Source organism: Ursus americanus, chromosome 32 (assembly GCF_024610735.1).
Source record: "Ursus americanus isolate L20-20 chromosome 32, mUrsAme1.1.p, whole genome shotgun sequence".
NCBI lineage: Eukaryota > Metazoa > Chordata > Mammalia > Carnivora > Ursidae > Ursus > Ursus americanus.
The window spans coordinates 31,510,158-31,536,874 of NC_142158.1; the positions used below are offsets into that span (position 1 = coordinate 31,510,158).

Sequence of the window (26,717 nt, forward strand, 5' to 3'; positions counted from 1 at the left end):
GAGTAAAAAATAAATAAGATGTTTTAGCATCCATTCCATGCCAGCAAGCCAAAACCTAAATAACGACGGAGCTATATAGGCATTGCCCGAGACAACCTGAAAAAAATGGGTGCACTTCCCTTTGGAAGGACAAAGGCGATGTTACATATGATCAGAGTTTACAAAATTTTGAGGCATATGACCAGGAATAAGTGGAATCCCTCCTTCACAAAAGAAATAGGCCCAGGTGTTGGGGTGCCTGGGTGGCGCATCTGGTTAGGCATCTGGCTTTTGATTTGGGCTCAGGTCATGATCTCAGGGTCGTAAGATCGAGCCCTGCGTTCACTCTGCATTCAGCGCAACCTGCTTGTCCCTCTCCCTTTCCCTCTGCCCCTCCCCCTGCTCTCTCTCTCTCGAATAAATAAATAAATAAAATCTTCAAAAAAAAAAAAAGAAATATGCACAGGTGTTTCATGCTCAAAAAATAACAATATTTATTTCATTTTTTAAATTATTAATTTTTAAATAACACGTCCTACAAAGAACTCATATACACAAACTCAACTTCATATGCACAAACTTCATACTTACAATGCTTCGAAAAAGGGGAAGAGAGGATGATGAGGTAGACAGAGGTAAAAGAACGGGGCGGGGCAACAAAGGTGGGGCCAACAGGTGGCTGGAGGGCCTGGTACCCCGGGAAGGGCCAGGAGAAAGCACCCATTTCTGTGTCCTCTGCTTTGAGAATGAGGTTCCATTTCACTCACGGGAGAAAATGCTTAAGACTGCCTTACGAGGAGCACTGGGAGCATCCACAGCCCTGGTGTTTTCGAAGTGGCACGGCCTCCTTGGGCTTTCCCAGGAGGCGATCACAAACATCTCATAGCGGGTCGCTCCGCACAGACAAGCGGCCAGGGAGTCCGGCGTTCTCCAGCAAACAGGCGTGAACCAACAGTGACAGGTAAAAAGAGAGGGAGATGGAGAAGGGTCTTCTTCCCCTGGCTCCAGTACGATTCAGGGTTTCTCGGAGGACGGCAGGAAAGCAGAAGTTGGCATTCACGTTCCTTTACATCAAGTGGTTATTCCAGAGAAAGCGCAGCAGCACATGAACTCCTCCAAAGAAAAGCAAGACGAAATGAGCCAGCGCCTCCCTGACTTCCTGTTGAAGATCCTGTTTAACACAAGAGTGAGAGAGAGGTTTTAAAAAACAATAGAATAATCCAGAGATAGAACTTCAATATTAAGATTAATTCAGTGAGGGATGTCTGGGTGGCTCAGTCGGTTAAGCATCTGCCTTCAGCTCAGGTCATGATCCCAGGACGCTGGGATCCCACACTGGGCTCCTTGCTCAGTGGGAGCCTGCTTCTCCCTCTGCCCCTCCCCCTGCTTGTGCTCTCCCTCTCTCTGTCTCTCTCTCTGACAAATAAATAAATAAATAAAATCTTTAAAAAAAAAGATTAATTCAGTGAATGCCACAAACAAGCTCCTTGGACTGCGTTATGAATTGTATGAGCAGGACAATATCTCGGTCTGTTTCGTAATGTCCGCATCCTGCACATGACTTGGGAAATCTTCCTCTGGAGGTGTTTTCCTATCTTAACCATCAGCGAATTGGGGCATTCTTTTCAGGGCCGATAACCTCTTCCTCTGGCTTTGCAGAGCACTTCCTTAGTCCTTTCAAAGAAGCAAGCCGTTTGCTCTGGGGTTGGAAGAAAGGATAGGACTTGGCTGAGTGTAGAGAGGGGTGAATACGAGCGAAGCTGGAGGAGACAAGGAGCGCAGCAGGTCTGTGGGGCAGGAAGGAAATGCCACCGTCGATTTGTGAACATCAAGAGAAGAAGGCTGAGGGTCCAACACAAATGGGTCTTCCCGTCCCTGCCCCTCCTCCTGCGGTCTCTTCTCCACACAGCAGCCCTGGGGGGCTGTGAACGGTGCCTCCTCCGCTCTGAGCTCTGCAATGGCGCTGCCTCGGTCCTCATGGGGCCCCCACCAACCCCTCTGACCATATTTCTTACTACTTTTTCCCTTACTCAGCCTCGGCCTCACCGCCTCCTTGCCATTCTTCAAACATGATAGATTCACTGCTGCCTTATGGTCTTTGCTTCCCAGCCGCCCCCACTGCTTGCCCCCAGGGATCCACACTCCCTCCCATACCTCTGTCAAGGTTTTGCTCAGAAGTCACCCTCTCGGTAAGACCTTCCCTCCTCTACTTAAAACTCTAAATCCCCAACACTCCTCACTCCTTTCCTTACCTTATTTTTCTCCACAATATTTATCAGTGCCTGATAAACCATATGCTCTCTTTGTTCGATTATAGTTTGTCTCCCTTTTAGAATATCAACTCCATGAGATCAGGGAGCTTTGTCTCTCTTATTTTTTTTTTAAGATTTTATTTATTTATTTGAGAGCGAGAGAGCATGAGTGGGAGGAAGGGGCAGAGGGACAAGCAGACTCCCCACTGAGCACAGAACACGACACGGGGCTTGATCCCGGGACCCTGGGATCATGACCTGAGCTGAAGGCAGCAGCTTAACCGACTGAGCCACCCAGACGCCCCAGTTTTTTCTCTTTTAATCTCTGCCATATTTCCAGTACTTAAACAGGTCCTGACACAGAGTAGTAAGCTAAAGAATTTAGCTTTGTCCTGTCAGCAACTGGGAATCTTTGAAGGATTGTTTCCCTTTAAAGCTGATATCAGTTAGGAAAACTGAACGAATTTCCTTCCGGGAAGGTAGATGAGAACAATGTATAAAGCACCAAGTCGGATGTTCATATATGTAAATCCCAGTTCTGCCACTTAATTGCCAAATGACCCGCGGTTACCTCATCTCTCTGAACCTCAACTGTTTCTCCTGAAATACTAATCCACTCATCCATAAGATTATTGGGAGAATTGAATGAAACACGTAAGAGTTTTTCAAAGAGTACCTGGAAGAAATTGTTTAATACATGGTAGCTTCCCCGTCCTCTCTTTAACAAACTAAGAAATTCCATGTGCGTTATTGTACCAGGCTGGGTCCCAGAGGAAACAGATGGCGCACTTCAAATTAGGATAATTCAGGGAGAGTTAAATAAAGAGACTATCTACAAAGGTAGGGGATACATGGGGTTGTGCAATCCCCTGGGCTAGTAAGGTCTGAGCTGTTGCCACTCCTAGGCCTGTAGAGATGGGGTTGGGCCATCACAGTTCCTAGAACCCAGAAGGAGAGAGTCCTATGGAGAAAAAATTCCGAAGACATATTTAAGATCCTAAAAGTGATGGGAAAACTATTTTAAAACATACTTTAGGGACGCCTGGGTGGCACAGTCGGTTAAGCGTCCAACTCTTGGTTCTGGCTCAGGTCATGATGTCGGGGTTGAGGAATCAGGCCCCACATCATGCTCTACCCTCAGGGTGGAGTCTGGTTGGGATTCTTTCTCCCTCTTCCCTTGCCCCTCCCCCCAAGTAAATAAATAAATCTTTTTAAAAAATAATAAAAATAAAACACACTTTATATCTAGGAAAATTACATGCCCAGATTAAAAAAAAAAAAAAAAGACCAGGTCCTTGAACCCAAATCCCTCAAAACCCCTGAATAGCAAAATAGAGATGTTATTTTGAGAATCAAGGCCTATTTGGAAACAAAGAACACTTGCTTAAGTGAAAAGGACAAGAAATCAAGCTATGTGGCAGCTCAAGGATGATCCATTCAGCAGACCAAAGTATAGCTCGGTGAGCTCCTTGCTAGGGAGTTCCAAAAGCAAGAATAAAAGTTTCTTTAAATACACCGAAAGCAGGAAGATATCTGGAGAATCAATGTGACCACTTTATTAAACAGAGTACGAGGGGTAAATAATTGATGACTATATATGAACTATACCATTCCAGATTTGAAATGCTGTTAAAGTTACTTGATTTAAGTCTTCAAGCAGCAGAGGAAAGCCTTGAACATTTTAGAGCCAAACTTCAGGGGAATTTTTTAAATTATTTTTTAAATGTACTGCGCTCTATTTAAAGGTGTTTTAAAAGGCAATTTTGTGGTCCAGGATAAGATATCTTTAAAAGTCTAGGGCAAAGCTGGCTTTGTAAAATGCTGCAGGGAAAGCTAGGGCAGGCGTAAGGATAGACACACAGATCAATGAAATAGAATGGAGAGTCCAGAAATAAACCCTCACATTTACGCCCGATTGATTTTTGACAAGGATGCCAAGGCAATTTAATAGGGAAAGAATAGTCTTTTCAACAAATGGTGCTGGGACAATTAGGTACCTGTATGCCAAAGAATGAAGCTGAACTTTTAACTCATATCACATACAAAAACTAGCTCCAGGGGTGCCTGGGTGGCTCAGTCGTTAAGCATCTGCCTTCGGCTCAGGGCATGATCCCAGGGTCCTGGGATGGAGCCCCACATCGGGCTCCCTGCTCTGCTGGGAGCCTGTGTCTTTCTCTCCCACTCCCCCTGCTTGTGTTCCCTCTCTCACTGGCTGTGTCTCTCTCTGTCAAATAAATAAATAAAATCTTAAAAAAAAAAAAAAAAACTAGCTCCAAATGGATCAAAGACCTAAATTCAAGACCTTAAACTATAGATCTCTTAGAAGACCACGTCAGTGCAAATCTTCATGACTTAGGGTTAGGCAATGGTTTCTTAGATATGACCGTAAAAGCAGTAGAAACAAAAGAAAAAATAGATAAATAGAACTTCGTTCTGTGCTTCAAAGAACACCGTCAAAAAAGTGAAAATGGGAGGGGTGCCTGGGTGGCAAGCGGTTAAGCGTCTGCCTTCAGCTCAGGGCGTGATCCCGGCGTTATGGGATCGAGCCCCACATCAGGCCCCTCCGCTATGAGCCTGCTTCTTCCTCTCCCACTCCCCCTGCTTGTGTTCCCTCTCTCACTGTCTCTATCTCGGTCGAATAAATAAATAAAATCTTTAAAAAAAAAAAAGTGAAAATGGGAGAAAATGTGCAAATAATATATCTGATAAGGAGCTTACAACTAGAATGTATAAAGAACTCCTACAACTCAATCATAAAAAGACAAATAACCCAATTTTAAAATGCGCAACAGATATGAATAGACATTTCTCCAAAGAGATATACAAATGGGCAGTAAGCACATACGAAACTACACAACACTAACCATCAGGGCCGAGCCGACCAAAACCACAGTGAGACTCCGCTGCGCACCCACCAGGCTGGCCATGATAGAAAAGGCGGTTGACAACAAATGCTGACAAGGAGGTGGAAGAACCGTCACCTCACATCCTGCTGCTGGGCCACAATGTGAAATGGTGCAGCCACTGTGGAAAACCGTCCGGGAAGTTCCTCAAAAAGTTAAACATAAAGTTGCCCCGTGACTCAGCAATTCCATTCCTGGATACGCTCCACGAAGAACTGAAAACCCGTCTACACAAAAACTTCTACACAAATGTTCATGGCCTCGCCATTCATACCAGTCAAAAAGTTGAAACAACCAAAATGTCCATCAACTGATGAACGGATAATACATACAGCAGAATAATATTCAGCAATAAAAAGCAATAGAATAGGGCGTCTGGGTGGCTCAGTCTGTTGAGTGTCTGCCTTCGGCTCAGGTCATGATCCCAGGGTCCTGGGATCGAGCCCCCGCATCGGGCTCCTTGCTCAGCTGGGGGTTTGGTCCTCCCGGTGCCCCCCCACCGACTCATGCTCAAATAAATAAAATCTGTACGAAAGAAAGAAAGAAGAAAGAGAATACTGATGGGTGTTACAATATGGATGGACCTTGAAACGAACGTGCTAAGTGAAAGAAGCCAGACACGGAAGGCGGCATGTTGCATTAGTCCGCTTACATGAAGCGTTCAGAACAGGTAAATCCATGGAGACAGAAAGGAGTTGGGTGGGGCTGGGAGCAAAAGTGGGAGGAAATAGAAGTGACTATTAATTATTGGGTCTGGGTGTCTTTCTGGGGCGATGAAAATGCTCTAAAGTTGATTCTGATGATGGTTGCACAGCTCTGTGAATGTTCTGAAACCCATTCATTGTACGGTCTCAACAGGTGAACTGTACAGTATGTGAATTTTATTTTTCCAGAAAGTTCTTTATTTTTTAAAAACCCGGGGGAGGGGCGCCTGGGTGGCCCAGCGGTTAAGCGTCTGCCTTCGGCTCAGGGCGTGTTCCCGGCGTTCTGGGATCGAGCCCCACATCAGGCTCCTCTGCTATGAGCCTGCTTCTTCCTCTCCCACTCCCCCTGCTTGTGCTCCCTCTCTCGCTGGCTGTCTCTATCTCTGTTGAATAAATAAATAAAATCTTTTAAAAAAATAAATAAAAATAAAAACCCGGGGGAGTTCAATTAACACTGAACTGTATTAAGCTGTAGGCATAAATTTAAGACATAAGTAAGTTACAACTTCAAAGAGAGGGAAGGAAAGGAGAGGAAAAGAGAGGAGAGGAGAGGAGAGGAGAGGAGAGGAGAGGAGAGGAGAGGAGAGGAGAGGAGAGGAGAGGAGAGGAGAGGAGAGGAGAGGAGAGGAGAGGAGAGGGAAGAAAAGGAAAGGAAAGGAAAGGAAGAGAAATTTAATAGTAGGCTACACAGAGCAGTGCCCTCTTGACTGGGTTGAGGCAAATATAGAAAACAGGTGTTGTGATTTGCCCCCCGCTGTTCTCTCTTCTTCAGAGGAAAAAAATTACTCAGAGTTAGCAGATAAAGACGCAGGAACATTGAGCTAAGGACCTTTCTAGAATTCATAAAGTACAGTCGTCAGTGAAAACTTTCCTAGGGAAGAGACTGTAGTCTAGAAGGGAAATGGGGACTATCGGGAGTCTGCCGTGATAAAGGATTCATAGCAAAGAGGTGGTCAACTCCAACTACGGAAAGGGCAAAGGCAGAAAACAAACTAATTTTTTGGCTGAGATAACATTTAGTGATCATTTTCTATAGGTCAGGGTCTGTGCTAAGTGATTTACACGGATTATCTCATTTGATTTTCACAACAGCCTATTCTCTGCACGGACAGTCAGTCCCCATTCTAAATGTAAACCAGCTTATGGTACTCTCTGCTCTCCTTCCCCCAGAAGCTTCCCTCATACGTAGGGTAAAACACAGATGCATTACCCCTGCCTCTAAGACTGAGGCCAACTTCTGGACTTCAACTCATTCTACTCCAGACACTCTGGCTCCTAGCTGTGCCTCAAGCCTATTCCTATCACAAGGGCTTTGCACTCCCTCTCACCCTGCCTGAAACACTTTTCCCCCAGGTGTTCCCATGGCTCACTCCCTGCCTGCCAGTCTCCGCTCAAATATTGCCTCCCCACGGGAGGCCTTCCCCAAAGTCACTCTGCATCACTCAGCATCCCCAACCCGGCTTTGAGCCTGCATCCCTGTCTGACTAGACAACAGCATTCCTGTCTCCCTCCTACGTTACAAGTTCAAGGAGAGCAGCCCCATCTTCTGTCCTGCTCTCTGCTCTAGCTACCAACGCCTGGAACTGAGTCTAGCATATAGTAAGCACTAAATAAAATGTGTCTGAATGAAGTTGGTCCATCAAATATTGTATTTGACTCTCTGTGTTTATTTCCTCTTTGTTTCCTTATCTGTGGCGGTGTGATACTGTTGGGACCTTTCGTTCATGTTTTGTCTCAGGGAATGTTTTATCTGAGGGAAAGGCTGAGTGTGGTCCACATTTGAACCAGACCATAAAAGAGGACATGGCACCCCCTGAAGCCAGCTGATGGCAGCAGCAGTGATGAGCAAGAGATCATCACAGGACAGGTCCCTCTGAGGGAAAGAAGTTGGGCTCTGGGGCGCCTGGGTGGCTCAGGCCATTAAGCGTCTGCCTTTGGCTCAGGTCATGATCCCAGGGCCCTGGGATGGAGCCCCACATAGGACTCCCTGCTCAGCAGGAGCCTGCTTCTCCCTCTACCCTGCTCCTGATCTCTCTCTCTCTCTCTCTCAAATAAAATCTTCAAAAAAAAAAAAAAAAAGAAGAAGTTGGGCTCTGAGGGCCCCCCCGCCCCCCACCATGGAGCCCACATATCATTCTCGCTCTGCTGCCGACTATAGGTTGTTCCAGTGGACTTGAACACCTCTAAGACATCAAACAGTCACCATTCTTCTTTCCTGTTTTGCCTCAGTGTCTCTCATAATAATCGGGAGAAGCAAAGAAATCAGCAGGAGTCGGGCTCAGATCATCACGTCTGGTTTGTTCGAGGAGGAAAAGCGCCACTAAGGCAAAGGCTTTTCCTCCCTGACTGAGCACTGGATTCCCCTGGGGAGCTTTTCCAGCGCCTGCCGCCCAGGCCACGCCTCTAGGCCCCTTCAATCCGAATCTCTCAAGGTGGGGCCCAGGCGGCAGCAGTTCTTACAACGGCACAGGTGACTCTAATATGCACCCTAGTTTGAGGGTGCGGAGCAATGTTCCTCACACTTCAGTGTGCACGTAGATCTCCTGGGGTGTGTGTAAAAAAAAGTAGACTCTGATTCCAGCACTGAGGCCGGGGCCCGAGATTTTGCGCATTTGTCCAGCTGCCAAACGCTGCTGCCGCGGCCGTCTAGCTGTCCGTGGACCACCGTTTGAGTAGCAAGTCTGAGATCAAATACTGGCTTTGACTCGGGGTCACGATTTTCAGATCTAATGTTTCACGATCTGGACGTTATTAATCCATGTGTTCTGCTAATTCCTGGGCGTCCCGGCCACTGGACAGCCACTGTTCTGTTTGCTCTTTCTTGCTACCTGCCTGGCCGTTGCTGGGGAAACCAAAGACTCACCTCTTGAACCATCCTACAATCGATGCTGTCCCCGATGTTTCTCAACTGCATGGCCAGCTTGTGGATTATTTCCTCCTGGTGATGGTTCTGGCTAACGCTACTCTCCTTGGGCTGAGAAGGCGGATGGTGGCCTACGTTGACAGAAAAGAGTTCAAAGGAGATTATGAGCTATCTATACATCACTCACCACTAGTCACTAAACACCGTCTTAGACAACGAGAGGGATAAAGTCTCATCATCAATGATATAGAAAAGCAAAGTCTTGTATTGGAATGGATTAGCTCTGTTCAATAAAGATATAATTGAAACCACAAACTAATTTCAAATTTTCTAGTAGTAACATCTAGTAATAACATCAGTAATATATTTTACTTAAGATGATGTATCCAAAGTATTATCATTAAGCATATAATCAATACGAAATTATTACCGATATTTTTGCATTCTTTTTATTATACTTAAGTCTTTCAAATCCAGCAAAATACCTACAGCACCTCTCAGTCCAGGTGCTGTCCTGCTTTCCAGGGGGAAAATCTTGATCTGTATTTAGATTTCATGAAATTTACAGATTAAAAGGTCGATTCATACAACCAAGTTGTTTCAGACGTACTTAAAAGTGTTATAACAATGAAAACAAGCATCAGTTTTTAAACTTAAATAAATTATAAATAAATAAAACTTAAAATTCAGTTCCTCAACGGGCCACATTTCATGCGCTCAGGAAGCAAACACAGTAGTTATTGTACTGGACAGCACAGGTCTGTATCTTTATAGTTTTGTAAAATAGATTTTTCTACTTCATGCTTATATCCATGGTCCTTGAATGAGTTCTTCCAAACCTTATTTGCTTCCAACAACCAATGAGTGTTTTTAAGCAACACTATCAGTAAACCACTGTGCTGGCTGCTTTGGGGAACTTAATAAAGACAAGATTTCTGTCCTTAAGTTGCTTACAACCCACTGGTTAGGGATGAAACAATTACCAAGTGCTTCCGGAATACAGAGGAGGAGGAAATAAATTTGGGCTAAAGTAGATTTAAGTATGGCTTCATAGATACGCCAAATTTTGCACTGAACCTATTTCGTTTCAATACAATTTGAGGACTTTGATTTTTCAGTCTTTGTACTGAGAAGAATAAGCCCTGTCCTCAAAAAAGTCTAGCAGGAGAGAGACACAAACTACAATTCAACATGTTACATGTAGTAAGAGCAAGGTCTACACAGCGGAGTCAGGGCGGATGTCCCAGAGAAAATGATAACAGAATTCAGTCTTGGAGAATGAAGGACGAAGAATTAGCCAGGAGAAGGGCGAGGCGGGGGCGGGGCCAGCTGGGGAGGAGTGGCGAACCAGACCTTCCACTCTCTCCAGTAGAGCAGGGGACCCCACAGAAGGGTTTTAGGCAGGAGATGACAGGATCAGATTTGCTTCTAGCTCTTTCCCTCCAGGATCGGAGTGGAGATGGGTAAGACTGAAGGCAGGGAATGCATGAAGAGGCTGCTGCAAAGTGCTGCAGAGAGAGATAAGGAGTTGCCTTACAATAACTAGCATGCTTCCCACACACCAGACCGCACACGTCTTACTGACTACTCCCTCACAAGGACCCCATGCGGTCATCACCCCATGCTACAGATGAGAAAGCCATGGGTTAGAGCACGCTTTTCAAAGTTGGCTCCACTTGGAATCCCTTGGGGAGGCTTTTAAAATTCCCACTGTTCAGGCCTCACTCCATTCCAGTGAAATCAGGTGAGCCAAGCATCAGTATTTTATTTAAGGCTCCTCAGGTGGTTCCCATGGGCAGCCAGGCTTGAGGACTGGTGTTTAGAGGGGTTGAGTTATTTGCCCAGGGTTTGCAAGCTCGTAAGTGTGAGAGCCAGGATTTAAACCCAGGCCTGCCTGGCTGCAGAGCCCACCCTCTTACACCTCAGCATACAGGGCCTGAACTAGTTAATACTAACCTGAAGTAGTCTAACAGGGGCGGGGTGATGAGAACAGAGTCTGTAAATATTTAGGAAGCAGAATAGGCTGGAATTTGACAATAGATTCGCTGAGAAAAGTGAGGGGAAAAGGAACTTCTTACTTTTCCAGCTCGGGACACTGGGAATGTGGGGGCACCATCAGCCTATTCAGAGAATGAGGGTCGAGGGAGGTCTGGTATGGAAGGCAGAGGAGGCAGGTTGAAAAGGAAGATGGTCATTTAAATTCATTTATAAATTTGAGATCCCTGTAGGACATCTTAGCGGGCATCTGGGATATATCTGATGCAAAAAAAAAAAAAATTTATATATATATATATATATATATATATATATATATATATATATATATATAAAGCTCAAGGAATGTCAGAACTCAAAGATTTAAGAGTTTCATTTCTTTATTCAATAAAAATGCAGGAGTGGGTGAGATCTTTCAGAGTTTATATAGCTGATGGATAAGATTAATGGTTAACAAGGTAAGCAAAGGACGAAAAGCCCACAAAAATGACTGAGAAGGAATAGTCAGAGAGATAAAGGGGGAATCAGGAGAAACAGTGTTTCCTAACCGTCTTTCAATGCTTGTTGAAAATTTCCTTTTCAGGGCACCTAGGTGGCTTAACGCGTCTGACTTCGGCTCAGGTCCTGATCTCGGGTTCTGGGATTGAGTCCTGTGTCGGGCTCTACACTCAGTGGGGAGTCTGCTTCTCCCTCTCCCTCTGTCCCTCCCTCTGCTCATGCTCGCTCTGTCGCACTCTCTCTCTCAAATAAATAAATAAAATATTTTTAAAAAAGAGAAAATTGCCTTCTAAAATGTACTAATGGGCACTGTTACTTGGTTAACGATGGTATACAGAATAGGACTCTGTGTGTGTGTGTGTGTATGTGTGTGTATCTGTGCGTTGATGATGACGATGATTCTGAATCCTGAAACACACCTTAGGGACCCTTCATTAAAGATGCCAATCATTGTCTGACTTGCCCACACCCCCTTCCAAAAGAATCTGCCGTGTTGCCTAAGCAATCAAGCTCCTTCTTCCATGTCCCCACCCCAACCCCGGGCCACGCTATTTAGATCAGAGATGGATACCTGACCCAAGAGCATTTAATCCATTGGCTGGCCAGGTAGTCAGAACCTAGCCCCTAAAGAGAACAGGGTCCCTTCCTCTGTGTTCAACGTTCAGGAGACTAAGGAAAAAATCGGCAGTGGGACCAGGAATGTTACAGGATTACGTTGGGCCTAGGGTAAATCAAATCCATTTGCAAGCAAAAATTATGAAAGGCAAGGAAACATTTAAAGGAAAGATGGAGGAAACTTGCCGACAGAGAAGAACTAACCGAACACATATTAGGAAAGCAAGACTCAAAAAAAAAAAAAGACTGGCTCCAGAACTGCCTCAGAACTTGACCCCTCTAAGTTCAGTTCTATTTCATAAGTGTCCTCATGGGAAACCACAGCTTTTTGGAGGTGCCCAGTGTAGGTTTCTCTTCCCTGCAACCAAATGAATAATCACCAATATCCATGTCAATTATCATTGTACAGAGCTGTCAAAGGTAGGGAAAACTGTGTGGGAAATCGGCTTCAGGACAGACTCTGAAAGTGAAATTTAAAAATTAGGTTCCTGGGGTGCTTGGCTGGCTCAGTTGATGGGGCATGTGACTCTTGATCTTGGGGTTGTGAGTTCAAGCGCCATGCTGGGTATAGATATTACTTAAAAATAAAAATCTTTTAAAAAAATTAGTAAATAAAAATAAAATCTTTTTTAAACGATAAAATAAAATAAAAATTAGGTTCCTGGTACCAGTGGCTTGTGTTTTGGTTCTGGTCATTTACCCATTCCTCTTAAAGGTTGAATGCAGGGGCACCTGGGTGGCTCAGTCGTTAAGTGTCTGCCTTCAGCTCAGGTCATGATCCCAGGGTCCTGGGATTGAGCCTCTTGTCTGGCTCCCTGCTCAGCGGGAAGCCTGCTTCTCCCTCCCCTTCTGCCCCTCCCTCCCCTCCACCCCCCACCCCCCTCCCTGCTTCTGTTCACATGCTCGCTCATGCGCTCTCGCTCTCTCTCTCAAATAAATAAATATTTTTTTAAAAAAGTTGAATGCAAAATGGCTTCAAGGCTCTGCTGTACTCAACCTGTTTAGTCAGCATTATTTGCTGACTAAAGAGAAACTGATATCCCTGTCCTATGGACATTAACACAGCAAAAAAGCTATGCCACCATATTATAAGTAATGTTGTAAGATTTCAGGAAAGAAATTATTAAATCAAAGCTTTGAAATAGTCATATATTGGAAAGTAAGAGGTCTTATGACAAGATAACCAGAATGAATTAAACATAAAAGTAAAACTCTGTATTTTCCAAGTATTGGATTTTTAATATCCAGAGGGAAAAAGTGTCTTGCTCTATGCTAAAAAGTTGTGTGAACGTGTGTATGTATATAGCCACACGGAGTTCTGAAAATAAAATCATAGTCTAAATGGCCTACTGGGAAATTTGGGACAGTCACATGGTTAATCTTTTTGCAAGAATAATTTCCTCAGAAAGCAAATAATAAACCTCAATGTATTGGAACTTTAAAAAAATATTGCTGTGTGTTGAGAATCCTACATAAGAAACTGTGACCACTTGTCCCTTCAGTTGAATTTAGGAAAACTTGTAAGCAAACATGCTTCAAAGCTTTTATAAGTGTTTCCCTGCTGCTAGCTATAATGTGAATATTTTAATTTCTCCTATGGTGACCATGCTTTCACAATCTTGATTTTGTTCACTAAAAATAGAGGTCTAGGGACTTCTGGCTCAAGCCTGGACACAAGCATTGGCCTCCCATTGCTCTTAATCCCTCCCAAGACACCACCAAAATGAATGCATAAAAAAAGAATAAAACCACAACAGTGAAAAGATTGGGAGATGGGTCAACAGCAGATGAGAGACCTGTACATATTTCTGGAAGGCAGAAAGCAGGTGAGACAAGATACCGACAAATGAGCCAGGCAGAGAAAGCGGCAAGACCTCACCATAGGAGCTCCTGAGGCTTGGAAGCCCGTTTACTCCACTAAAACCCCAGGGCTGGGAGAGGGAGATGTGGCATGTGCCACATGGTACCCTTGACACCCCCAGGCCACTATACCTAACACAAACTTCAGGAAAAAAAAAAAAAAAAAAAAAAAAACCAGGCCACTCTTCTCTAATGGAAGAGAACAAATCTTGTGGAGAAAGCTAAAGCTTCTTTATGAATGTTGATGCCTCAGATTAAAGGTCTCCTTGTGCTAGCATGTGGGGGCCTGGGGCCAGAAAGTGAGCTCCCTAACTCATCTCCCTAAAGTTCCCCCAACTCAGAGCCCTCCTATGCCCCCATTTGAGTCATCACTCAGTGGGGAGGCAGTTAGGCATAGTGGTAACATTCTGAAGCCAGATCACTTAGGTTCGAATGTAAAATCCACTACAGATAACACTCTGTAATCCGGGGCAAGTTATTTAATCTCTCTATGCCTCAGTTTCTCCAACTGTAAGATGGGAATAGTAATGTATTATTTTATCAACCCTAAGATTTTTTAATGCCTCCAAAATCAGAATGTATTTTACAACCCATGGCATGTCATATTTCAATAACATTTACCTTCTTAGTAGTAAACAAAATGATGGTATAGTTTACAATTGATAGAATGTTATTAAACCTAATGAAATATCATAGTAACTACCTCATAGAGACGTTGTTGAGTTGACTGAATGAGTTCACAAATTAAGCCTGCACAAGACAGTGCCCCAACCATGAAGAGACACTATGTAAATGTTAGCTACTGCTATCACCTAAGAAAACAGTCCTCCTCACACAACAGCAGAAAAAACCCACATCAGCTACCCAGTCCATATTTCTTTAAAATAAAGGATCACTAGGCAATTGAAAAGGACCACAGAATGCAAGAGAAATACTAGAAAAACAAAGAAAACTAATCCTGAAAAATACATGTAATTCAGGGAATGGAAGAGAATGTTTGCCAATTCTAATGTATACATTTTGAGAGATTTAAGAAAATACGACATTCAAGAAACAAAAGAGAATGCTATAAAGAAAGAACAATCGTAGAACAAAATCTTTCTGATTTTAAAAATATGACTGCCAAAATTCAAAAAACAATGGATGGTCTGGAAAAGTAAAGTCGAGGAAATCACTCGGGAAAAAGCAACAGAAGGTGAAAAATAGATGAGAGAAAAGATAACTGATGCAGAGGGCCAAGAAGGGAAGATGAGCATCTGATTTATGGGAGTGTCAGAGAGAAATAGAGGGGGCAATTTTCAAAGCAGTGTAAGAGAGCTTCCCAAAGCTGAAGGACACCAAACTTCCGATTAGAAAGTTCCCCCCACCCACCCACGCACACACACAAGCCCCACCAAGTTCTCAGGACAACAAATTGGGGAAGTAAAAACCTCACTTCCAGAACATATTAAAATTTCAAAACAGGGGCGCCTGGGTGGCTCAATCGTTAAGCGTCTGCCTTCGGCTCAGGGCGTGATCCCAGAGTCCTGGGATCGAGCCCCACATCAGGCTCCTCCACTGGGAAGCCTGCTTCTTCCTCTCCCACTCCCCCTGCTTGTGTTCCCTCTCTCGCGGGCTGTCTCTCTCTCTCTCTCTCTGTCAAATAAATAAATAAAATCTTTAAAAAAATAAATAAATAAAATAAAATAAAATTTCAAAACATGAGGCATAAGAGATGCTAAAAATCTCCAAAGAGAAACACAGATTAGTTTGGCCACTGACTTCCCAACAACAATGCATACCGAACATAAAGGAACCGTTTTTGCCCTCAAGAGTTTTATAAAAGATTATTTTCAACCTAAAAGTCTATGTCTAGCTGAACTCTCAATCACATGCGAGAGGTGAATGAAGACATTTGCAGGTCTGCAAGGGCTCAGGAAGTCTTTCTCCCACACGGAATTCCTTAGGAGGTTTCCCAAGGGAGTATTCCAGTAACACAGAGTATGACTAAACCAAGAAAGAGAAAGACAGAAGATTCAGCAGAAGATGAATCCAACCCACGTGAAGGAAAGTCCCAGGATGACGGTGGGGCAATAGGCCCAGAGAGAGACTGGATGGGAGCCAGAGAAAAGCTCTAGAAGTTAGAAGAGCTGGTACGGCTGAAAACTGGGGGAAACTCAAAGAAATGGAAACTAAATCGTGTGGCAGAAGAGAAGGAAAGGCAATGAGAAAGTCCAGAAAACAATAAAAGGTCATACAGGAAGTTTATGGTCTGAATGTGAAGCAAATTTTAATGTGGCTTAAGTTGAAAAGGAAGGAATTGTTCTTTAGTTCCTTTCAACAGGCTGTCCCTCTGTGCTCAACTCCAGGTACTCTACCTGTATGACTGGGCAAAATTTTAAGCTATCGCAGCTTTCGTCCCTTGTTTCATGACCGGGAGGTGATTACTCTGAGGAAAAAAGTCATTCCGGTACATACAGATTTTATTGCTGGGAGCCACCAGCCCTAAATCCCAGAGTCTTGCACAACCTTTTACCTTTGGATGCTGACACAACAGGTGGACAGAAATGAATGGGAAGATTCTGAAGTCTCGGCGTCTCCACACGCCAGACCATCCGCTTCCAGATTGGAAAACACATACCTCGCCTTTGCAGAGACAAACCACCTTTACCAGAACGCAAGGCCTCATCTCAAACTCAGTGGGACCTTTTCTTTTAGCTGAGGAAAGGAGCTTCTTTTAGGAGAGTTTGAAGCCATTAGCTAGTGCTTTAAATTCAACCACTTTGAACATTTGAATCTGTCAAATGCAAAACCAGCAGTCTTTGCCTCATCTCACAGGCACCCTTTTTCATAATCAATTAAACGTATTCTAGTTGCATGTTCAATGGCCAACAATACCTGAGCTGAATAATAATCTCAAAAAAGTTTGCCTAAATTCAGCAGGACTACTCATCAACTTCAGGAAGGCTCGAAGTCTCTCACCAAGGACAAACTGCTCTTTTTAAAAAGGACTGCCAGTATCACCCAGGACTGAAGTATAGCAAGAGAGAACTGGTCATGCAGGAAGGCTTGAAAGGAAGTTTGCACGACAGTGAGGTGCAAATTCAAGCCACCAGACTAGATGTAGCATCAAGAAGTACAGACTGTTCTTCCAAGGGGTGTCCTGATGAAGGAAGGAGAGAGAGCAGGCAGTCGCAAGAGGAAGAGGTGTGTCAAAGGAATTTTCTAGGTTGAGAGTTTTGAGCAGGTTTTGTAGGTTGAGGAGAGGAATTAGAGCAGGAATAATGGAAAATGGAAGATAGAGCGGAGCAAAATTGTGGAGGCAAAGTCCCAGAGGCTTAGGAGAAATGAGAATGAAAGCACATGGGAAGATTAACTTTGAATCGAAGGTGGGGGTGGGGGTGGGGGTGGGGGTGCGCCCTTCCTTTGAGGTAGAATAGAAAGTAAGATGTGATATTCAGGTAAAGAAGGCTGGGCCAGGGAGAAGAGATTCGGCTATTTATACCAACAACATCCATTTTGTCCATGAAGCAGAGAACTACGCCATCTGCTGAGAAAGCGGGGTATCCTGAAGTGACTGAAATTCGTCACTAACGGAAATGGAAAAAAGGTGACCAAAGTTGTAGGAGAGGAGCTAAAGACAACCATCGCCCCTCCCTCCCAACAACAGAGAAAGAAAAAATGTGTATATATGTCCTTGATGGGCATTCTCTTTCCAGCTGGCAGGTGTCCTAACCTTGAATCTAAAGAAAAGAAATTTTTATCCTGTTCTCCCACCGGAGAAGCTTCAAGGCTTGGCCCAGTTACTTTCTAATTTCCTGTTCTTAGGCAAGATATTTAGCTTCTCTGGGCCTCGGTTTCCTCGTTTGTTAAAAAGGACTCTAAGATTATTATGAATATTAAAAACTCTTGTTCATAAAGTGCCAGGTATACAATAAGCCTTTTATTACATAGCTTAGCTACTACCACTGGACTTGGTATGAGGCGATATTTACAGAGGTTTAAAAACGTAAACCGAGGTTACTGGTTTCTAACTTTTGGACTCAGCTGATAGACAAAGCATGGAAGAGTCGCTTGTGGCTGGCGGCCAGAATGTAAATGCTAACAACTCCAGCTACATAAAAAATTTAAAAGTGTAAGGGACAAAGAGTAGGGTGTGGAAGGCCATGTGAGCAGAGGGCCTGAGCAGAGGGCCGGGAAGTTAGTATCTGCGTCTTATAAAATGGGGAGCCATGTGAGAGTGCTGAAAATATATGAAATAAGAAAGAGGCATTTAAATTACTCAAGTTTCCAAAGACAACAAATAGAAGTTTTACAATAATAATTTATCAACCATGAGAAGAGAGGGTATAGTAGGAGCTAAACCTCGACCGCCATGTTAAAGAACCGGGGGAGGGGGGGAGAAGCAATGGATGGTACCAATTTGATAAACCAAGAGATAGAAGAATAAACACACATTATTTAGAACAGTAGTTCTCAACTCTGGCTGCACATGATTATCAACTTGGAGACTTAAAAAAACCCCACAATTTTGTTAGTCTGGGAATAAAATTACACATAGGTGTTTCTTTAAAGCTCCCCAGGTGATCCTAGCATACAGCATTAAGACTCACTGATCAACACACCTGGAAACTATAGTCAGTTAAAGAGTTTCCCGTCTGGAAATGGGACAATGGGATGGAGGTGGAGGTTAAAGGAGAGGCTGGATACCAATTGAGCCTTCATTCATTCGTTCATTCATTCATTCAACAAATATTGTAGAAGGTCTTCATTCATTCATTCATTTATTCAACAAATATTGTAGAAGGTCTTCTATGTGCCAGGCACCACTTCAAGACCTTCGCTTCAAGACCTTTTTACCACAACCTCTTTAGTACTAGTTGATTTGTTCTCATGGACGAGTGCTTGGGGGAAAAAATTATAATGCATCGAAAACACAGCATCATTACCCAAATCCACACGTTTAAATGCTTTGGGCATCCAGTGAGAACCACTTCTGCCTGAGTCCAAAGTACATCACCTATGCAGGGTGATACAGTTGGAAAACACAACCTTTCACAAGGGGACAGCCAGGCTGTGAACTGACTGGGAAAAGACAAGGGAAGAGTGTCTAAGGGCACTGGGGAGTACCCACCCCACTTCACGGGCGCCCTTTCCTACTGCCAGATGCCACTGAGCCATGGCTGCCTGGCTGGGTTCAAAAGTAAGGAGCTCTGAGGGCGCCTGGGTGGCTCAGTCGGTTGAGCCTCCAGCTCTTGATTTCCACTCAGGTCATGATCTCAGGGTCCTGGGATGGAGCCCCATGGTGGGCTCCCTGCTCAGTGAGGAGATTGATTCTCTCCCTCTCCTTCTCCCTCTGCCCCTCTCCCTATTCTCGCTATCTCTCTTTCCCTCTACAATAAATAAAATAAAACCTTCAAAAAAAAAAAGCACTCTGAGGGCGATGGTCCCCAGAGTTCCTGAACCCTACAACAGAGTAAAGAGGGGGAGGGAAAAGATAGGAGGCAGGGAGGGCCAAGGACTCAGTACATTAACTCATCTCAGCCAAGAGAAGGTGGCTTACATAGCAGGTGAAATATAGGGCCCTTTGGTAAAAATTGCAACCATACTGTCATTTCAGTTTCCATTGTTGTTTTCAAGAGTATCATGAAACCTATACACACTAATGGCGTTATCATCTCAGGCCATTTTGAAATAACACCCTAAAGATTAGTTGACACCCAACCATGGATTATTTGACGGTACCAGTGAGGGCTGAGAGCTCACCCAGGAGACAAGGTGCCCAGAGAGAAGAAGAAAGGGCAACCGAGTAGGGAGACCCTCCAAATGGAGGTCACCTATTTCAAAATGGCTTTAGGGTCGGCCCTGCCTGTGCCAATCAAAAGCATAATGATTTGCATCTATTAGTTTAACTGATCAATTAACTGTCACCTGGGAAAGACAAAATCCAGTATCTGCATTTGGAAGATGGAATACAAGTTTGATACGTTTCAGTAATGGACAATGGGAGAACTGAGATGCTATATAGAAGCCAACAAGACTTGGGTAGCTTAACTGGGTAGGCAAAGGGGCAGAAAAGAAAGGACATGGAGACAGGATGCAACAAAGGATTGAGTGTGCCAAGCGAGAAATGTGTCTTGCATTCTGGAACTCAACATAATAACTATTTATATTTTGTGCATGTCTGACCAACTAAATGGTGAATTCCCTGAGGACTGTATCTATTTCATAACTCTGAGACCCGGCACAGTGCCCTTAACATAGAAGGTCCTCAACAGATATTATTATGATTAGAAAGATGCAGTTTCATAAGGGGGTGGAGAGAATGGGACAGAAAATAAGGTTAGGGTCAGATGAAAAACGTTGGCTATTCTATAAGTTTACCTAAGAACAGCCCTACCTTTTAGTTTCCCTTGAAGACGGATCATTCATCTAAACTTGTAAAATATCAACAATAATTCACATTCACATATTTTCCCTCTTGGTATAGAACCTTATCAAAAGCCTAAAGATACTCCCACAGTTAGTGGTGGAAGTGAAATTGGTAAACCTCTGTGGGGGGCAAAGTATCTATCAAATTTTACAAATGCAAATATATTCAAGGTTATCTGTTGTAACATTGGTTTCAATATTAAATGATTGGAAACAACCTAAATGTATATCAAGAGTAAACTATTTAGGGGCGCCTGGGTAGCGCAGTCGTTAAGCGTCTGCCTTCGGCTCAGGGCGCGATCCCGGCGATCTGGGATCGAGCCCCACATCAGGCTCCTCCACTAGGAGCCTGCTTCTTCCTCTCCCACTCCCCCTGCTTGTGTTCCCTCTCTCGCTGGCTGTCTCTCTGTCAAATAAATAAATAAAATCTAAAAAAAAAAAAAAAAAGAGCTCCCTCTGCCTGCAACTCCCACTGTCCTTAAACTATTTAAATCAATTACGTTATATTCACACAATGGAATATTATGCCATTGTAAATAAGAATGACACTCTGCAAGTATTAATGCAGAAAGATCTACAAATCGTATGGTTAACTGAGAAAACGAGTAGCGACAGTGTGCTTTGTATGCTACGCTTTCTCTAAAAAGGGAAGGGGTATAAAAATCTATATTCAGGGTTGTTCATGTTTACATAAAGAACGCCCAAAAATCAAGAACAATGGTTGCCTATAATAAGGAGTATTCAGAGTGGAAACCGAAGACAGGGAACAATGCAAAACTTTTCACCATATGCCCAAATTTTCATATTCTTTAGTTTTCACCCATGAAAATGTGTTTTTATTTACAAATAAACACTTATATAGCACTTAATGTCTCAGTTACTGTTGCAAACCATTTAAAATTAGTAACTCATTTATTATTAATGTATTAACATAACTACTCAAAATTTAATTTAAAAAGTATCTCATGAGTGTCATAATTGTATTGTGGTTATACAGAAAAATCTTTGTTCTTAAGAGACGAATTATTTAGAGATGGAATTACTTAAAGATGAAGTTAGTAGATCTACAACTTTATCTCATAACTTTCTTTGTAGCAAAGAAAAACATCCGTACATGTATTCATGGGTATGTGTGGATAAGAAGGTAGAGGGAGAGAAAGAGAGATAAAAACATAAAGCAAGTGTGCCCGCCCCCCCCCGCCAAAAAAATGGTTAATCCATGCAAAGGGTATATGACTAACCATAGTCTTGCTTGTGCAACTTTTTTTGTAGATTTTAAATTTCCCAAGGTAAATGTTGGAAAAGAAAAAATATCTCAGGAAAGTCCTTAAAAGTGAAGTAAAACATTTCTATTTAGTTTCTATAAACTCTTTGGACTGGTTTTCAAGGCTCCTAGAATATATCTCGACTTTTGTCCAGCCTTCCTACTCTGTTGAACCAAATTTTACCTTTGAATCACATCTCAAAAATTACTTTCTCAATATGGCTTTTTTGAATCTTCCAAAATAACGCGATCTCTCAGCACTGTGAATATCTATAGTGCTTTTAGTTCTATTGAGATACACCATATTCTAATAATCATTGAATGTTTTGGGACTCCTGGGTGGCTCAGTCTGAGCGCCCGCCTTCAGCTAGGGTCATGATCCCGGGGGTCCTGGCAACAAGCCCTGCTGCTGGCTCCCTGCTCATCGGGGAGTCTGCTTCTTCCTCTCCCTCTGCTCCTCCCCCTCCCCTTGTGCTCTGTTTTTCTCTCCCTCTCAAATAAATAAATGGAATCTTAAAAACAAATCATTGCATGCTTTTATTATATAAAACAAGAGATGATAATGTATTTTAGATGTATGTATTGTATACTTACCTATTGTACATACATTGTCTATAACAATAATTATAAGTTATGAGTTAACACCCTAAGAACTTAACAATTGAAAGAAAAAAAGAAGTGCCTTTGATAACTTAGAGGCAAAATCAATTCATGTGTAGTGGAGATGAGTGAGATGAGCAGTCACTGGAAGAGGAGAGACTCTCAGCTATCAGCTCTCCCTTGCCCAAAGAGCTCCCTCTGCCTGCAACTCCCACTGTCCTTAACTCCTTCAGGTCTCAGTCCAGCCTTACATCTTGAGGGAATCCTTCTCTAACCTCCTTGCTAGGTCAAAGCCCCATATAGCATCTGGACCTCTTCTTAGCACTTATCCCATTATATTTAACATTACTATGTTTAATTGACTACCATCTGCCTCCTTTATCAGACTGGATGCTCCAGGACGGAAGGAACTGTTAATGTTTTTGCTCACTACCAGTATCTAGCACAGTGTCTGGAATTTAGTAGGCCCTAGTAGGTTGGTTTGTTTGTTTTTGAATGAGTAAAAAACAGAAAATATGTCCATCTAGAGGAAGAGGGAGAGAGTTGGTGAGACTTAGCAGAAGAGAGAGAGAGGCAAAAATGAGCATCCAGGCACTCTCAAAGGGAGAAAGAGACTGAACAACTGGACTCTCTACTGACTTCCACAGCCAAAACCCCATGTAGACTACTTACACACGCATACACACATATATACATATGCTTACACACGCATACACACATATACATAATTCTGCCCTTTCCTACCGGTAATTATGGCCTTTTTTAGAGGTGGAAAAGCCCTCTTTTTGCTTTTACTAAGTTTTGCTTTCCCAAGAGTTTCTAATTTCCCTTAAACGACCTATGGTTGCCCTGGACTTCCTAAGATCCTATGCGTCCCCTCAACTTTTCTAAGAAAAAGCGGCTTTAAGTTCCCCCTACAAAAATTACGTCTTCTTTCTCCAAAGAGTTATACGTTCAAACGTGTGTATTTCCCCAAAGTAACCGAGTTTGGCTTCAGCGAGTCACTGAATAATGACTGGTGATTTCCATTTTCAGTCTGTGTCCAAAAGCCAAAGAGGGGATAAGGGGACCTTTCAATAATCAGCTTCCTCAGTAGGAGTTTTACGTGGACCAGTACTTAGGACTTTTTCTTTATTTTCTTTTTTTCTTTAACGTTCCCAGCCAGAGAGCTTCCGCAGGTCCTCGGGGCGACCTCCCGCGACCTTCGCGGCACCTGCAAGCCGCCGCGCCGCCCGGGCCGGCTCTCCGGCGGGAAGGCGCGCGCTCCGCCCGGCGGTTTTGGCGGCAGAGGTCACGTGGGCCCGCTGTGGCCAATGAGCGGCGCACAGGGCTCTCCGGTCTCCCGCGCGGGCGGGGACGCGCCTGGCTCGCTCCTCGCCCCTGAAGCGAGCGGGAGGTCGGGAGACCGGGGTACCTCGAATGCGCTGCCCGGAGCCTCCCGTTACCCTGCGGCTTGGCGTTCCTGACGCGGTTCTGACACCTCCGGGGCCCTCTCGCGCCTCCCCCTTCAGTCTGCACTCGTCTAAATGCCCTAAAATACGAGGGGAGAAGCGCGCCGGCCTCCCGGGCCGGGGAAAAGAGCGGGAGGGCGGCAGGAGGCTGGTGTCGCCTACCGCCTCCCAGGGACGGGTCCCCTGTTTCTCATTGTGTGGCAGTCCTTGAACGCACGCCGGGGGCCCGCCAGGCTAAAATGCCTGTCCCAAATAAGATTGTACACACAGACTAAAACGAAAGTTCCAGGCACGAAAACAAGCACGGAAATGAGGTTGTAGGCTGTTACTCTCTAACTCAAACGTAGGAGCTTCGTTCTTCACCCCGCTTCCGCTTCGGAGGTGAAACTGTAATTTGGGTTAAATGGGCCAACCGCCCACAGGGCACCTCAGAAGGTGCTTGAGGAGGAATCTGTGAGGCTCAAATGGTAATAGCTGAGCGTGGAAACATACTGGAAAAAAGTTGACGAAACAGAAGTTCCAGAATAGTGATAACGATCACACTTTATGAATATGCTAAAAACAGTCGGATTTTGCCGTTTAGAAGATGAACTTTATGTACGGATTACATCTCAATTTCAAAAACAAAATATATGTTCTAGAAGGTATTCATAGGTAACAAAAATCTCAGGCTTTGAGAAATCGTTGACACATGCACAGATCAAAATTCAGTATTTTAGTCAATTTGGTTATTTCTGGAAAAGATACCGTATTTGATATGTGGCAAGGGACTCAGGATGCCTGAAATTTCCACTTTCTCAGTGGCATGTAATTCTTTTAGAACTGGAAAATAGTATGAGATTAGCTTTAATTATTCCTTTCAGGTGTCTAGCATATCTTAATCTAAAAATCTAAAACCCCATAAATTTAACTCCTTTAACCCCCAACACCCTAATGCCCTTCAAAACACGAGATTTTAATTTTCCAACATTCAGGGACATTTGGGAATCATGCAAATTTTTGCAAAACAAAAATTCAAGTTTATATTTCCTTCATGTTCTTTCCTATATTGGCAAAATCAAAGAGGAACCTAAAGCTGAATTTTTCTCTACTTAACAATGTAGACATTGTCAGGTCAAGTTAAAGACAAATCTGTATTAAAGGACAAATTTGATCTATTTTGGTTAATTTGAGATCATCTTCATGAGTCGTCACATCAACAATTCAGAGCTAACAGACACTAAGAGATTTGTGAGGCAAAGTCAGTTTTAGATTTTTACCACCTAAGAGCATTGATGAATAGATTTACCACTATCTTCTTACAGTTAATGTTTAAATAATCTATTTAAGGCCCAATTTTATGTCCTCAATACCAAGAAAAAATACATGCCAAGTAGAAATATTTATCCTAGCTCAACACGAATAATATCTTACCTGGGTTCCTCGGCATGGCTGAAACTGGCTGGGAGCTGACAAGTCGGGTCATGTACTCCTTCTGAAAACTGTATTTCACCCACAGGGATTTGCAACAATTTGTTACTTTGGGAGAGGGATTCAGAAGTTCTTTAGGTTCACAAACAATGGTGTCATGTTTTTTCTTCATGTTTTTTCCCTGTTGAAAAATATATCTTCAGAGAATTCCCCCATCAATATATGTTCAGTATGTTTGATGAATATTGGTGTTAACAATACAAGCAGCCTTTATTCTATATATCTAAAGGTTATGGTTTTGAGTAGAAAATAGAACAGGGTAATTAAGGTCTTTTTCAACTTAGATAAACATCTTCCTATATTGTTGGTCTTTAGATCTGCCCCACCACCCCACATCCTCATCTCCAGGCAGTTTTTCGTCTTTTCAATAGCCACATTCTACCAAGAGAGCAGTCTAAATAAGTATGCATAGAAAAACACAGACGAATTAGCATAGTCAAAAGAAAATAGATTAAAAACCTAGAGATGGGAGGGTTGGATATGAAATACATTTTAGTCCTACTTCCTTGTGTGTATATGATTTTGTATTCTCTCTTTAATTCTCCATATACACACAGTCCATCTCTACAGACTTTAATGAAGACTATTCTCCCACCCCCATCCCTTTATTTTAATACTGCAGTGCCAAACCAATACATTGAAGAATTGAACTAAGACTTCCATTGTTTACCATCCGCTTAATTCTCTTAACTTAAAGGTTGGCCACAGTTTCACTTTCTATTTTAACTTCTAAATCTAAGCAGTTAATGGAAAGGGAAGGAATGGTTAGGAGAAGTCAGACAATAAAGAACAACTTAAAAAAGTAACAGGAGAGGTCTTGGAAAGGCTTAGATCAATGCTATGCAATAAAAATATGTGAATCACGTAAGTAATTTTAAGCTTTCTACTAGCAGCTACACTAAACAAGTAAAAAGAAACATGTAAAATTAATTTTAATGATGTATTTTTTTTGCCCAAATATATCCCAAAAGAAATCCAAATATTATCATTCCAATAGGTAATCAATACAAAAAATTATTAATGAAATATCTTACATTCTTGTTAACATACGTCTTCTAAATCCAGTGTGTATCTTACACTTACAATACATCTCAATTTGGACTAGCCACATTTCCGGTGCTCAGTAGCTACATGTGGCTAGTGGCTGCACTGCAGCTTTAGACAAAGAAACAAGAACTAAAGAGAAATGACTGAGCGAAAGGCAATATGCAGTTATCTGAGCCATGCAAACTAAGAGGGCGTGGGAATCAGCAAGTAGAATTCTGACTCATTATTTTTCAAATTTACTACATCTTCCAGAGCAGAATGCTACTTGAAATTTTTTATTTTTATAATTTGGGCCAGATTAGGGAAGAGGGCGCTGTGGGTTCAAAGGGTTGTAAGTACCTGGGCATTTCTGGTACCTTGGGCAGCTTGACAGTTATTGGTTTTTTTTAATCCCTGTGACTTCTTTATTTTATAACCTAAAGTTTGTGCTTCTTAATCCCCTTCACCTATTTTAACAGCTTGACATTTTAACTATATGCATCAGACAACCTTATGATCCTAATTTGATTTCTCAAGTAAACTTTACATTGGAAAAAGGACATGCTGTCCAGCTAATGCATCACAACCAAATTAGCCCTGAATAGAATTTATTAAATTACGAAATTACTCAAAGTTGACAGTCAAGATACAGTTAGAGAGTGAGGTTCTTTTATTTATTTATTTGAGAAAGATGGCATGGGAGGTTGCAGCCCGAGAGGGAGAAGCAGGCTCCCCATTGAGCAGGGAGCCCTAATCAGGGCTCGATCCCAGGACCCCGGGATCACAGCCTGAGCTGAAGGCAGATCCTTTACTGACTGATGAAGGC

The 26,717-nt window shown here is 43.0% G+C and overlaps 1 protein-coding gene across 1 annotated transcript; it reads right to left on the bottom strand.

The window, feature by feature from the left end:
- Positions 1-514: 514 nt before the first annotated feature.
- Positions 515-26,014, bottom strand: PXT1 (peroxisomal testis enriched protein 1). Its single transcript, XM_045777834.2, has 4 exons — positions 25,900-26,014; positions 24,809-24,986; positions 8,702-8,832; positions 515-1,150 (listed from the first exon to the last, which is right to left on the bottom strand). Exons 2-4 carry the CDS (start codon positions 24,975-24,977, stop codon positions 1,046-1,048), a joined length of 405 nt encoding a protein of 134 aa, XP_045633790.1. The 5' UTR covers positions 24,978-24,986; positions 25,900-26,014; the 3' UTR covers positions 515-1,045.
- Between the last annotated feature and the right edge of the window lie 703 nt (positions 26,015-26,717).